We start from the raw sequence: 15,191 nt of genomic DNA, 5'->3' as shown, positions 1-15,191 counted from the left end.
TAGCAAGCCCGAAGAAGTACACAGATCTATGTAGGTAACCACTCTGGAAAAACTGCCAAGCAACAGATGTAATCCTTACTAATGACATGCAGTAGATTATTCGTCAATGACTAGTTAATGGCAAGATTTTTGAGATGAACAGTGGTTAAGCTCAGGTGACTACTCTCCTACCACCTCCTTATCTTCTCTGCTCTATGAAGCTAAACGTCAGTAAGATCTTGACATTGCACTTCACTGTCAATACAAATGCTTGTTCTACCAGTGCTTGAAAATTCTGGGTTTTTGCCATCCATCTAAAGGGATTTTTTGAGTATTCCTGCTGTTATGAATCCTCCATTGGCTGTCTATTGCAACTGCTCCTTCATTGCCAGCTCCTGCTGTTTGACGGCCTCTTGAGCCTCCATCTGCATCTTCTCCAGTTTCTCTAAGGTGACTGATTTGAGTGGGAGCAGCTTTGGCTTACACAGAACCATGGTAGGAACATCTTCCATGGAAAGTTGTCCTGTGGATGTTGCCAAAACAGAAAACAAATAAACAAGAACAAGAAGTCACTCAACTCCAACATAAATTCTCACATTTCATTAACTAATCTTGGCTTAAATGCAAAGCTAATGAAAAGGTAACCTCTGGAACATTAGCAGTGAGAAATGTCCCACCTACAATTAAACTTTTAAATAAAGTTCTGCAGTTGTGAGAGCATCACTGTCAAGCAGGTCTGCAGTTTGAGTTGTGTCATTGTAGTAGCCTGCAACCCACAGGATTTTAAAGGGGGCCCAATGTTACATTGGTAGGCTTGTTATATCTGTAGGTTGTGAGTCATTATACAACTATGCTTTCAATTTCTGCTACGCCGATGGTCAGTTTTTAACAATGACTATCACTGCATGAAACATCTGGACATTTTACACATCTGGTGCTCAGTCCTTGAACAGCTTGTACACATTAGAAAGCATTACACCAGACATACATTGTTATCCAGCTATGGTACAGACCTAAATCATACAACTGTTTGTACTGCAACAATGTAAATGGTTGAGCTGTAAAAGAGACTGTAAAGAGGGAGGACACAGCACAGAGCACCCACTGACTAATTTTGCAAGCTTTTGCAAATTTCTAAACAGTTCACATGTTGTACTGCGCTCCACAAACAGTCTTTTGTTTGTAACTACTGCTGTCCAAATACCTAACGGCTGTGGTACAAACCTTGTTTAGGCAGAACTTCTCTGAAAATTGACTTGACTTCTGGCATTGTGTCTTCTGGGTGCCTGCTGAAAGGTAAACAGATTAGTTTATTACATTTCACATATTTTATCTGACATAGATTCATGAAACCAAAGTATTACAGGGGCAGTGTAATTAATATATGCAAGCAGGTCTGCCCAAGAACAGAAATATTTAAAAATGTTGACACTATGGGCTCGTCAAGATAGCTGCTAATGTTGCTGAGTCTTTCTCAGTTGATAATGAATGGTGACCTGGCTCATGACTCCGTTACAAGACAGTAGCAAATGTGAGAGAGATTGCATTCAGGCAAGGTTGTGGCACAAGCTTAGTTTGAACTTTAGCATATTAACATGTACATTGTACGTTTAGTAATACAGAAGATAGTGAGATACAATTTTAAATTTGGTTTGTAGTCTGGTGACGCAGACACAGATAACACCAGACCCAGGACAAAATAATTTGGCAACAATGCTATCAATGGTATATTTGTTGTTGAATGTTCACGTTTCTAATCTATTCGGCCTCAATTTCAACAAGATGGTTTTGATGTTGTATTAACGTTAGTTGGTTAATGTCCGAATATATTGCCATTATCATTAAAGCAAAGTGACTGACTGAGTCGTTGGGCTAATTTAAAGATTGTGAGTAAAAATCGGAACCTGTATCTTATAACGTTAAGCGCTAGCTCGCTAGCTAGGTTTAGCACGTAACGCTAACGACACAGCGTAGACCCAGCTAAAGTAATGGTAGCTTTGTTTTAGCGAACTACATGTCAAATATAGTTACTACTGCTGACAATACACTTCAGTACATCTCCGTTCTGTGAACATGTCAAAACAAAACCATTGCTTATAAAATTGAATTGTTGCCCACCTTCAGCACCAGGAACAGATTACAGCGGTTGTCAAGCCAACACTTCCGCGAGAATCACGTGACCTTCTTCTACGCTTTACTTCTCAGGCACAGTGCTTTACTGACATCTACAGGCGGCTCTCAGAACAACACAACTCAAAATCATGACTGGTGTTTGTTTTTTTATCGGTAATTTGTTTAATCAAGAGCTTTGCAATTGTTGTAGTGATTGTAGTTTGATATATATAGCGAATACAGTAGGCACCCAGTTAGGCAATCACATTTCCAGTGTTGTCCTTTTGCTTTAAAATTTTTTATTTGTTTCATACTTTTTTTTTTGCTGTTTCTCCTTGTGGGGTTTTAATTAGTAAGTTTAAACAGCGACTGATTACAGTCACATAAAACCTATAATTTCCTGTAAATTCACCTCTTTTTAAGTGCCTTTGTCAATGTTTTATACAATCATTCAGTGGTGTAAGTAATCACATTTACGCAAGTACTGTCCTTATGTGCAATTTTGAGGCACTTGTACTTTTATACTATACTAATACTCCATTGCATTGCACTACACAAAGTATTGTACTGTTGACTCCTATAAACATTTATTTGACAGCTACATTTAAATAGTTAAAATTTGCTCCAGCTCCACCAGCTGCTACATGAATATGCTACTTACATGTTAATGCATTAACAATGACAATCCAATAATATAATGTATAATAAACCTCTGAAAAGGACCATTCTGGATAATGAGTACTTTTGATACTTTAAGTATATTTTGCTGCTAGTACTAATGCACTTTTCCTTAAATCCCCTTCCACTCACAAATATGTTTTGCTTGTAGTTACTTGTTTAAGCTTCACTGTGCAGAATTATGTATGCACAGTGTTCGACACAAGAAGGCTGTTTTCACATTCATATACTTAAGGAGGAAAGTTTCTCTGTGCTCATCTTAAATCTGAGTTTAAGGTGTGTATATATGAGCACGATTTTGTGAAATCACAGCAAGTTTGGAAGCCAATCGTGGTGAAATATTCAATTTACTCAAGTGTGATGAGGAAACTTGAAACCCCTAGGTCACATACACTAAGGATGAACTATTCAGTGAAGTAGGAGACATCTTGTGTCCAGCAGGTATACTTTTAAAATGAAATATATAAATATATTCCGGATTTTTCAATGAGAGAGAAGGAGTAGATGTAAGAATTTAAAGGTAATTTAACTAACTACAATTAATTATAATTGTATAATTTCCCTCCGGGGATCAATAAAGTATTTCTGGTTCTGATTGAATGTAGGACTCTTGTTTGTAATGCGGTGTTATTACTATAATACAAAACTGAAATAAAACAAGTCATTTACTTGTGTAGGATATATATGTAAATAAAGCCAATGTTTATCCAGGACTATTTGATTGTATTTCAAAGTCTCGTGATAACATTGGTTAGGCGTGCGAATGACGCAGTTTGGTGGCAGGGGAGGGAGGGGAGCTGAGCAGCAGTGTAGGAAAAGAGGAGGAAGCAGCAAGGATGGCGGAGTCACACCTCTGAAGGTAAAACAGTTATATTATCGCATTAACAGTGGACGTTTTACCCCCCACAGCACGGTTACGCATCACTTCAGAGGTAATACCCTCGTCAGTCTCTTGTTATGGCGTGTTTAACGCTAAAGTGTCATTTTGCGGTGGTGAGTACGAACGCACTCTTTTGTTCAGCTTCGGAATGGCCGCTGTTTTTCAGAGTGTTTTCTTTTTTTCCTCGGCTAATATTCAATACGGGAACGGCGCTTAGATACTATGTTACAGTTAGTCCGCACCTTGTGTGCCTTCAGTGGCCGCTCTGCTGGGATATCAACTGCCTCCACCGGCTGTTCTCGTTGGGTGTCTGCTGCCCGATTGCGCCCAGCTGGCTGCAGCAGAGGTTTCCCCTCTCGGTCGAACTCACGGCGGACGGCTCGGTCCACGTCCGACAGCCGCTCTGCTCGGGCCTACACGCACAGTTAGCTCTGCTTGAGATAACGCTAACCACTCGGTGTGAGTAAATATGTCAGAGAAAACCTCGACACCATTTGCACCGTTTAATACGCGTAGCAGTAGACGTTTGTTTTATTATTTCATCTTCGCCGTGTTGTTACTCTGCCTCGTTTGACTGAGAGGATCGCTCGCTGAAACACTAGCTGGTAGGCTAACTTGCTCGCTAGCTGACGTTAGCAAGTTAGCAGTCTGGCATAACTGACGTTTGCTTTGCTGTTGACGTTTAGCTTAGCTGCTTTTATTTCCTGTCTTGTTGTCAGTCGTTTCACTAGGTTTAGCCAGTGTACTTTTCTCTTTTGGAAGATTGGTCGCTGGAGATATTTATTGTCGTGTTCAAGACTGGCTTCGCTAACATTAGACATTTTCAGCCTACGTGAGTTGGCTAGCGACAATTAGTTAGCTAGTTGATGTTAGGTTAACAGTCACTATGTAACATGTAGCATTTTTACTGTCCGCGTCAAGGTATTATCGTCACACTAATGACCATACAGTGGCACTAACGCTGGTATACTTTCTTTAGGTGTTCATATCATGTAAATTAATTAATCTCGAAAGGCGACTTGACTTCCGACCTGGTAGCGTTTTGTCGGTAATCTGTTTCCAAGGATTTGTCATTGGCACACGTAGCCATCAAGCTAGCTGCGTCCTGTGGAGTGCTGTGTGGTAGCAGTAGCTGATAGCTGCCACCTCATCTCTGTTTTGCCATTCCCCCCCAATATTTAACGGATAACCATTCAAACTGACATGCCATTCCTTGTAGTTGGGTAGTAGCATACTGTCAATCAATAACACAGGAGCTGGATTTGAGGTATTTCCTGAATCTGTGGTGCGTTTTGTCATATCATAGCACTTCAGTTTGTTACATTTGCTTCACATTTTATTTATTTTATTGTATTCTCTGATTAGCTAACATTGTTGCATTTCTTATTTGAGGCATTGTAATAGATAAATAAAAGCACAAGAACAGTCTGAACAGAAAGGACATTTCTGCTTAGGCCTAAATGCATTGGCATATCAGATGGGCCCAAGATATCCTTAATGGGAAATTCATTAGTGTCTATGTGGGTTGCAAGTGCCATAAAGTCCAAGTGGTATTGTGTTAGTGTTGATGGACATGCATTAGCTTTTCTTCGAAGCTGTACATGAGTTGAACCTCGCTTTTACATCTACTAAATGAGAAGTCCTAACTTCATGGAACTCACAAAATGCTAGAAAGTGTTTTCATAGCTGGATCACTTGCCTGTTGATTTAACATTATCCCATGGTTTTGTCCAACATATGTGACAAGGACATCTTTAAAATAATTCCTCCCACACTTGGATAGTAGACAGTTGTGAAGGCCGATGCAAAGGCTGTAAACAGATACATTCATCAATAGTGCAGTTTTCTGATAAAACATGTATAATTGTTTGGCCACCTATTGATTCAGCCAATGAGTTGTTTACATATCTGCTCATACTTTCCCTTATGTTCAGTCTGTTAAGGCTATCCAGGTATTACATTCATGCACAACAACTGGGCTCTGCCTTAAGCTTGTCAGGGATGGAAAAGTAACTGAATATCATGAACCCCTGGTTCTGTGGTTTTTAAACACAGCTATTACCCACTTTTTTTTCCATCATCCTTTCTTCTGAAGTCAGAGCTTCTTTAGTCACTTATCAAACTGTTGTTCTGTTTGCAGAAACCTCTGCCTGCATTTGAAAGATGCAACTAAGAGAATGTCTACTTTGGTTTGGTGAATATTTTGTTTTCGTGACCTGGGCAAAAAATGACAGAGGTCCTACATGGGCTACTAAACTTGTTTTCTTTATTTCAGTATTGAAATTATATGATAAAAGTCATTACTAATAGAAAAAAAATAACTAGGAAATGAACTTGCTCAACTGGATGTACCAGGGCAGGGACATAGAGAATACAACCATAAAAGGAAGTTGCTTGCACAGTTTGGTTTAGATGGCCCCAGCAATTGGGCTGGCCTGTCTGTTCTCATTTTATGTTAATAATTATTTTGTACACATGCATTACAGCCAGTGTTAGATGTTCACCCTCATATTTATGATGGGCTGAAAGAGCTGTGGATACCTTTTTTATTTACAGAACACACTGTCAAGCATTCTATCATGTAAGGGGTGCTGCTATTGACCCAACATTTCTTTTACCTAAAAGGTCATATGACCTGTTGTTGTGGGGGCTTCATGCTTTGAAGGCCACTTCTAAAGATTACTCTCAGCAGTCCTAACCTTTTCACTTAGCTCTGATCCTGAGCCAAACCTGCCTCTCTTTTTGCCACGGCTTAGCTTGTACTAGTGCAGGAGAGCTTTACACAGTCACAGAGGTACAACAGCAACAGAGACTAAACAGAGACAGGCCGCCAGAGACATTCTGGCTCAGTTTGTCATGTAAAGATCCAAAGGGTTGTGTGCTTCGTCTGGGTGTCTTTGAGATGTAAATAGTCAATGTGATTGTTGCGTTACAGTCTTTATAGAGGATGGCTAAATAGCTGAACGCATAGGTGGGGCTTAGGCTTACAGTAATGTCAATACCCGCTGGGCCATGTTTGTTTAGTAGGAGTAAGTTGGTGTGAAGTTATGGTGAGTGCATTCAACAGATTTACTTGGACTGGACACACACGTATCAAACGGTACTGACAACCCACCAAACTTGTTGAAGTGTCTCATCTATTAGGAAGAATATTGTCAGAGTACTAAGGCTCCTTTTTTATTGTATTAGTTTTTTTTCTATATTATGCAGCTTACATTGCTCACTTAGCCCACAGTAGGCCCACCTTAAAAGTAGTTTAAATGAAAGGTTATTTAAATGTATTGGTAATATTTTGTAAAGTCCTATGCTATTATGCATAATATCTGTTGAGAGAAGAGTGTCAGTGTGGTTTGTTGTTAGGAAGTCTTGGACAGGCTCTCTTTTTTTTTTTCCACATGAAAAAGTTTTTAACTAACAGCAGTTCTTCTAGGTGTGGTAAATTGCCAACACTGTGTCCCTGCAAGCATCGACTGTTGCCACACTTTGTTGGTCTTTCGTATTTGAAACTGCTTATTTTGATTTCACTCACTCATCGTCATCGCTGGGGAATTTCTGATCGCTGCCCACCAGAGCAGTCAAACACCGGATCGGAAACGGGGCTTAACGTAGCCAATATAATTCCATCAATATATGTTTGGATAGATTCAGCTTGTGATGTCCCTTGTTATGATGATGGTAGAGAGTCACACTCAGTGGCAAAAAGTCACTTTGTTCACCTAACATTTTGGACAGTGTCAAATCTATGCAGTATAGATGCCACCTAAATAACAGACACAGGTGAATCTATTTAAGACGGTATACATCACAACTAGCAAAACAATCAAACGTTTGCATAATAACGAATCATCATCTAGTGCGTGGGGCTGAAGACAGGCACACTGTAAAAATGTAAAAAAATAAAATGAAAAAATCTTGAAAGTTTCTTCCATTTGCCTAGTTGCATAGGTCTAGTTTGGAATATAGGACTCATTTTCATTTATTAAAATATGGGAAATAATCTGTTTATTTAAAGGAATCTGATGAAGTATAGGTAACTTATTTCTTCCCTATATACTTGTCACTTTCTAACAGTGGAAGCATATTCTGATCTGTGTTCGCCACAAGAAGTTTACTGTAAAGTGTAGTTAGCAGTGTCTTCTTTTACTAGGAAATGCAACAAGTTTTGGATGAATGAGGACAGAAAATCCATATGAAATTTAGTTTTGTTCCTTGTGTTACTTTCGGAACAGATCAGTTTATTTCTCTCCATAAATTGGCAGAAAACAAAAAGGATGGGCCTCAGGAATATATTATTAAGTGTCTGCATAGAGAAACAAGTGACAAATGCTAAGACCAGAAACCTTTTCAGGCATACCACAACTCCTGTTGAAATTAAAAATACTGAGAGTGTTTAATTGTCAAAATGAAACTGTACATGTGAACAAAATTTTCTTTTTCTTTTTCCCAACAGCAAAACTTTGAGAACTTTTGAAAAACCCTTGATGACCTTTGCAGCCTGAAAGAACTTCTATCCGAAGGTCCTGGGATTGTATGCAGTTCAAACACTTAAGCATGTGGCCCATGGGTGCCACGATCCAGCTACTTCAAAGGATTTTTTCTCCCATGGCATTTTGACAAAGGAACAAAGTATCAAAAGTATCCAAAAAACCTTTGGATCACAAGGCCTTTATTTCAAGGATAATCATAAATGTGTGGGCCTGAACAGGGATGTTTTCTTTAAAAGCCTCCTTGGCTGCCTGTGTCCCTTTTTTCCCAAATAAGTAACCTGACAAGAGACTCCCATGAGCAACTCTGCAGGAGGCCCGATAACGTCGACATGAGTAGTACTTTAGGCAAAGAAAAAGATTCGAAAGAAAAAGACCCCAAAGGTGGTCAAGCGGGGAAAGAAAGGGAAAAGGAGGCTAAGGCTTTAGCCAGCTTAGTCAAGGATGGTGGCAAAGAAACGAAGACCAAAGGGAAAGATGCCAAAGAAGGAAAGAAGGACACCAGCAGCTCAACACCGGGTGTTGCCTTCTCCGTTGACAATACGATAAAGCGGCCAAACCCGGCACCAGGTACGCGCAAGAAGTCCAGCAATGCCGAGGTGATCAAAGAGCTTAACAAGTGCCGGGAGGAGAACTCAATGAGACTGGACCTATCGAAACGGTCCATTCACATGCTGCCCACCTCCATTAAGGAGTTGACGCAGCTGGCTGAACTCTACTTATACAGCAACAAGCTGCAGAGCCTGCCAGCTGAGTTAGGTTGCCTATCGGGCCTGGTCACTTTGGCCCTGAGCGAGAACTCCCTGACCAGTTTGCCTGACTCCCTGGACTCCCTTAAGAAGCTTCGAATGCTCGACCTCCGGCACAACAAGCTGAGAGAGATCCCGGCTGTTGTCTACCGGCTGACATCTCTGACCACGCTGTACCTGCGTTTCAACCGCATCACAACAGTGGAGAAGGACATCCGAAACCTATCCAAGCTCACTATGCTCAGCATTCGGGAGAACAAGATTAAACAGCTGCCCGCAGAGATAGGTGAGAAAATCCTATGTGTAAAGGCAGGACACATTCCTCAAATTTATGCGGGGCAAGAAGCCAACCTTTTTGCCCTGTGGCCACGAGAAATCAAATAATTGTGGGAGGTAGTCGGCTGCCATTGGGTTTATAGCATTTAGCTAGTACTTATTACCATCCAGAGAGCAGCATCTTGTGCTCATAATGTATTTTACACATTCTGCTCAGTGCAGCATTCTTACACTATGCTTGGCCCAAGCACTAACGGTCATTGAGTATACACCCTTCTTCAGTTCCAGCAGTGATGCATATCTTTCTGTACAAAAACACATACGTATTACTGACTGTTGAAGTTATGCAGCTGAATCCAGCTGCCCATTGTATCTTGTGCATAGTCTAATTGTACTGTAAGAGAGAGTGGATGTCTTCAGTGGGGCAGTGGGTGGGTTACTTGAAGCGCTTTCATCGTGAATTAGCTAAATATCTGAATTTGGTGTGCATCTTTCTGCAGGGGAGCTATGCAACCTCATAACTCTGGATGTTGCCCATAACCAGTTGGAACACCTACCGAAGGAGATTGGGAATTGCACACAGATTACCAACCTCGACTTGCAGCACAATGAGCTCTTGGACCTCCCAGAGACCATAGGTAATAAGTATATTAAGTATATTTTAGGACTGAAAAGCAAAGTTATTATGTCTTTGTTTATTATACGATATATGCTATGCTTGGTTTATTTTGCCAGTCTCTGACTCCAACTAGATTTGATAAAAGTTGTAAAGGTAAAAACAAGTTTACTTTAGATACGTTTTTCTTTTGTTGTTGTAGGCAATCTGGCAAGCATAAATCGCTTAGGTCTGAGATACAACAGATTGTCAGCCATCCCCAGATCATTAGCCAAATGTCGAGAACTGGAGGAGCTAAACCTTGAAAATAACAACATTTCAGTGTTGCCAGAGGTAAGTAGAACCAACAAAAGGCTGTCATTTCAGATGTAATTGCTGCATAATAACAAATAATAATCATCAGTTGCAGTTGCAATTTCTAGTATGCTAATATTCCCTTCAAACAACAAATTCATATTAGAACCTCAAACCCTCTGTACCTGTGCTCTAAAATTCATACTTGACTAAAATACCTGTTGTTTGACTTGCATAGAGCTAATCCACTTCTTGTTTATGTCCGAGGGCTACTAGTGCATCCACAGTAAAAATCACAGCCTATAGTGGCTGGAGTCCTGAACCTTATCATATGGTTTCTGTCATGTCTCTGTTTCTGTTTCTGTGCTTGACCAGGGCCTACTGTCAAGTTTGGTCAACCTGACCAGTCTAACACTGGCGAGGAACTGCTTCCAGTCGTACCCTGTGGGTGGACCATCCCAGTTCTCCACCATCTACTCCCTCAACATGGAGCACAACCGCATCAATAAGATTCCCTTTGGTATCTTCTCCAGGGCCAAAGTGTTAAGCAAGCTTAACATGAAGGTATAAAAGCATGTTTGTCTGTGAAATGTGTGAGATAAATTGTTTAGAAATTTAGAATGTTGAAATTATCATGAATCACTACCTTTGCTGCGTTCTGCTTTTATTTTTGCCAACATCAGGCGTTATCACAGCATCATAAGATATTCAACTCTGTCATAATAGTCCTTTTTACCAGCAGTCATAATAGGAAAAGCATTAACGATGCCTCCGTTCTATTCAAGTGTCCCAGTAAGCCATGGCATTATGAAAGTGAGCCAGCATAAACAAAACCAGGACCCTGAAACAGGAGCAGCTAAATGGAATTCAGCCATCATTAATATTATTATTCACACCTGCTCTTTTCCTGCTGTGACAGGTCAAAATATCTTCAGTGAAAAAAAGTCTGTGGGAACATGTGAGATTGAATTGAACTTGTCATAGCTGAGCTGTACTGTGTCAAACACAAATGATGCACTCACATGAGTAATAAGTTTAAAATCTTAAACAAATCATATGTTGTGAATCTGAAATGGTAAATCCACTCTCTTGTAGGTCTTCAGTTTTAATACAACTGAGCTGGTACTATAGAAGGTGACATAATCGTACATGTAAACGGAGCAAGGACCGATGATGCATCTTTCATTATTTTAAAGAAGCTAAGTTGCGCATACTTTTTTTAAGCAAAGGTGTTGTTGTTTTTTTTAACTTTTTTTAAGTTAGAGTGAGAATCTCTCCATCATAGTGAGAAGAAGTAGTAGTAGTAGTAGTACGCAAGTAGCTGTATCTCCTGGTGTGTTTAATGCCAGTTGTGCCACTCTAGTTCTACTTCAGTAGAGTGGAACTGCAGATTTGCTCATATTTATCTCAAACATTATTCAGAACTAAGGCTGTACAGCACCTCTGTTGAAGTTAGTATTGGCCTTAAGCCAGGCATGTATAGGCAGGCATTAAACACCCTTGACTTGCTACATGTCCATACTGGATGTAGTTTGGATTTAAATCTCCATTGGAAACATTTTATCCTGGCACCAGGTAACATAGCTGGCATAGCGCACGGGTCTACTCAGCCTCTTCAACACTGTCCTCGTGTTGACCCTCTGAATTGTCACTTATTTTGCTAATAAAGGTATGCCATTGTCTTCTTCAGGACAACCAGTTAACGTCTCTGCCATTGGACTTTGGCACATGGACTAGCATGGTCGAGCTTAACCTGGCCACCAATCAGCTGACAAAGATCCCAGAGGACGTCTGTGGTTTAGTCTCTCTGGAGGTCAGTCTTGCACACACACATAGTATGAATTCAGCTTGCCAGTGCAGTATCGAGTGAGTTAATTGAAGAAGTAGAAAGTTTAATTACATAAATCATATATTTAGAGCAACCAATAATTAGGAATAGAAGTGATGGAGCCATTATGTCCATTACATTACAACTGTTATCTCGTTATAGTGAATCCTTAAGCCTAATGGCTAGTATTGCTATTGCTTGTGTCATGATGCCACATGTCACTTTATATCTGTGTCTTTTGTCTTCACAGGTGTTAATATTGTCCAATAATCTTCTCAAGAAGTTACCACATGGTATTGGGAATTTGAGAAAGCTACGGGAACTTGACTTGGAAGAAAACAAGTTGGAATGTCTACCTAATGAGATTGCTTATCTTAAAGATTTACAGGTAAGTTTTCCAAAAATGCAGTTCTCTCCATTATACTGAAGGCTGTTTGTCATTGGTTGTTACAAAATGTTGTCGTGGGAAACGACAACTATTAGAGATGGGACTCAATCTTAGCAGCTTCTTTTTACTTTTAAAGGCATTTGAAAAGGCTCATTTTCAGTTCACAGCGTAGGACTCCTGTGGTGTCATAAAAGATACTGCAGCCGATGGCGATGCATGCTTTCATTTTATTGTTGTAAATAAAGGTGGATTTTATTTCCTTGCCATAATAACTGTCTAGTGATTAGAACCAGGAACTAATGAGAACCCGAATCACAAGGCAGAATTGGTATGAATTTAAACAATAGCCAGTCCAAGGTTAGTGGGCTGAAAGATACTCAAACTGTTGTTGTGTCATTACAACAAACTAAAGAAATTGAGAGCCTAATCCTTTGCTGTATACAGATAATTTTATTTTTGAGGAACAGGTTACTGGACAGGCTGTCTACTCATAATCATCCACAGTTGGTCTCTGTGAAGCATGGACTGGTGTTTTATATAACTGGGTGATAAATGGTGTGATTGTATTGACAACCAGGGGGATATTTCCACAGTATGTTTGGTAATCTAAGGCAGAATTGGTATGAACACAATATATGATTGGCAAATGCAACCTTTACAGCACATTATAAACTTCCTGTGCGCTTACTCTCTCATTAGAAATTGGTGTTGACAAATAATCAGCTGACTACGTTACCCAGAGGCATCGGCCACCTCACCAACCTGACTCATCTTGGTTTGGGGGAGAACCTACTGCAACACCTTCCAGAGGAGATTGGTAAGTACTTAGATCAGTAACATGCTCCCTTCATCTGTTGGAAAAATGTTACCTTACTTCAGTGATGGTGGGGAACCAGAACTGATCCAGGGATGCATCACTGTGAGTGAACTGGATTGTGTGTGTCTGGGAGACGAGAGGAAATGGAAATTCTTACTACTTGGCTGATTGTCTAAAACACAAACTTGAATTTTGTTTGAGACCTGTCTCTGTTTCAGCAACACACACAGATATCGCTTCTCTCTGTTGGTGCTGAACTGTCTGTGAATTCAAAGTTAAAACGGAAAGAAAACTTAATACTACTATCATTGTTATTATTTAACTGTTTTCTTCCAAGTATTCACTACATATATTATGTGAGTCTGACATGGAGGTAAACTGCAACCTGACTGGTTGGTGGAGTCATACAACCACGATGGTAATTCTAGTTTGTGCTATCAGCAATATTTGAAGAGTTGGTGCCACATTTTACAAATGAATTGTAGCTTTAGCTAGTGTAACATAATTTCCTTGATAAATGCTAACCATTAGGATTTAAGAACTTAACAGACCCCAGTATGTCCCACCTCTGACCCTTCCTCTGAGTGTCCAACATGGCGAGGCTGGTTACTGCTGAGGTTAAGAGTTAAGCCAGAGATTAAAATGGGTGGAGAAGGAAGCTAAAGGTGGGTGTATTTTTAGAGTATTCAGACAGGACTCAGAATTTATTTATACCCGTGGCTTTGAGGTGTTTAGGTTGCCACGAGAAACAACTATTTATAAACATCATCACTAATAGTTTTAAAGTCATTAAAAAAAAAGTATCCTTAACCTAACCCTGTAACTGTGATATATACCAGAGCCTGGAGGAAGACCATGACAGTCTCTTCATCATCCGTTCAGGACCATTAATAATTTCCTCTTAGCTGGTGCCTTGGTTTAGCATTTTAAGAACTCATCCACACAACAATACGTGTGGTGGGATTTGAATTAAAGGACCACTACAGTGTTATTAACCATATCAAGTCTTTCCAGGGGGAGTAAAATAATTGATACAGCAATACAGTTCCATTAGAGCTGAAACAATTAGAGAATTAATCACCAACTGTTTTGATAATTGAATAACCGTTTTAGTCTTTTTCAAAGCCAAAATACCAAACATTCTGCTTTTCTCTGTCATGTGTGTGATAGTAAATTGAATTTCTGCATCTTTCTTGACATTTCGTAGACTAAACGTACGTAAAAAAAAATAAAAATAATAATCGCTAATGAAAATAATCATCACTAGTTGTCCCGAGTATCATGATTCATTGATTTATTGCTCGGAGGTTGTTGATTTCAGACCCTGTTTATCTGGATGACAGCATCAGCTACACTACCAGTTACTAACTGTGACTGACTTGTGTCCTCAGGTACACTGGAGAACCTGGAGGAACTGTACCTCAACGACAACCCCAACCTGCACAGCCTCCCGTTCGAGCTGGCCCTCTGCAGCAAGCTGTCCATCATGAGCATCGAGAACTGTCCCCTCAGCCACCTGCCGCCCCAGATTGTCGCGGGAGGCCCCTCCTTCATCATCCAGTTCCTCAAGATGCAGGGACCGTACCGTGCCATGGTCTGAGCCGAGAGCAGCTCAATCCTAGTCCTACTTAACTCCAAACCCTCCACTTGCTCTGCACCCTCTCGCCTGCCCGCCCCCATTACGTGTATCATACACTGTAAAGAAAACAGACTCGCCACAATCAGTGTCAGGGGCAACTATGAGGAGGAGGAGGAGGAGGAGGAGGAAGGAGACGAAGAAGAAAATGTTTCTTTCACCATCCTTGGTCAGAAACACGGAGAATCTTTGGAGACTTGACTTCTGTGTTACTCCAGAGTTTATCATGGTCATTTTAGGACCCCAGCCACCCCCCCGCTCATCTTTCATTCCGAATCATACTAGAGGAAAATATTTCCATCTCTTTGCCAAAACTGAAGATATATAAAGTTATATATATTGAGTAACTGTGAGCTAAGTGGCAAGTCTTTTAACCATATAAACCGTGCTCCCATTGCCAATGTATTTACAGTAATTACAAGCATCTATTATGTGAGCAAGGATACAATTGTAT

General features: G+C 40.2%; 1 protein-coding gene across 1 annotated transcript; it reads left to right on the top strand.

Moving 5' to 3' along the window:
* Window positions 1-3,589: 3,589 nt before the first annotated feature.
* Window positions 3,590-15,129, top strand: shoc2 (SHOC2 leucine rich repeat scaffold protein). The gene is made up of 9 exons (XM_070920016.1): window positions 3,590-3,628; window positions 8,100-9,168; window positions 9,659-9,796; window positions 9,977-10,107; window positions 10,444-10,632; window positions 11,759-11,881; window positions 12,147-12,284; window positions 12,984-13,101; window positions 14,493-15,129. Exons 2-9 carry the CDS (start codon window positions 8,466-8,468, stop codon window positions 14,699-14,701), a joined length of 1,749 nt encoding a protein of 582 aa, XP_070776117.1. The 5' UTR covers window positions 3,590-3,628; window positions 8,100-8,465; the 3' UTR covers window positions 14,702-15,129.
* The last annotated feature ends 62 nt before the right edge of the window (window positions 15,130-15,191 follow it).

Source organism: Enoplosus armatus, chromosome 2 (genome assembly GCF_043641665.1).
Source record: "Enoplosus armatus isolate fEnoArm2 chromosome 2, fEnoArm2.hap1, whole genome shotgun sequence".
Lineage (NCBI taxonomy): Eukaryota > Metazoa > Chordata > Actinopteri > Centrarchiformes > Enoplosidae > Enoplosus > Enoplosus armatus.
The sequence above is the reverse complement of the archived record's forward strand: the minus strand, read 5'-3'. Positions and strand labels throughout refer to the sequence as shown.

What these genes read in the sequence shown, in the direction of transcription:
- shoc2 (XM_070920016.1), top strand. Translation starts at nt 8,466, where the DNA reads ATGAGTAGTACTTTAGGCAAAGAAAAAGATTCGAAAGAAAAAGACCCC. An exon ending in ACAGCTGCCCGCAGAGATAG is followed by an intron (nt 9,169 to 9,658) that starts GTGAGAAAATCC and finishes ATCTTTCTGCAG; the next exon opens with GGGAGCTATGCAACCTCATA. An exon ending in CTTATCTTAAAGATTTACAG is followed by an intron (nt 12,285 to 12,983) that starts GTAAGTTTTCCA and finishes CTCTCTCATTAG; the next exon opens with AAATTGGTGTTGACAAATAA.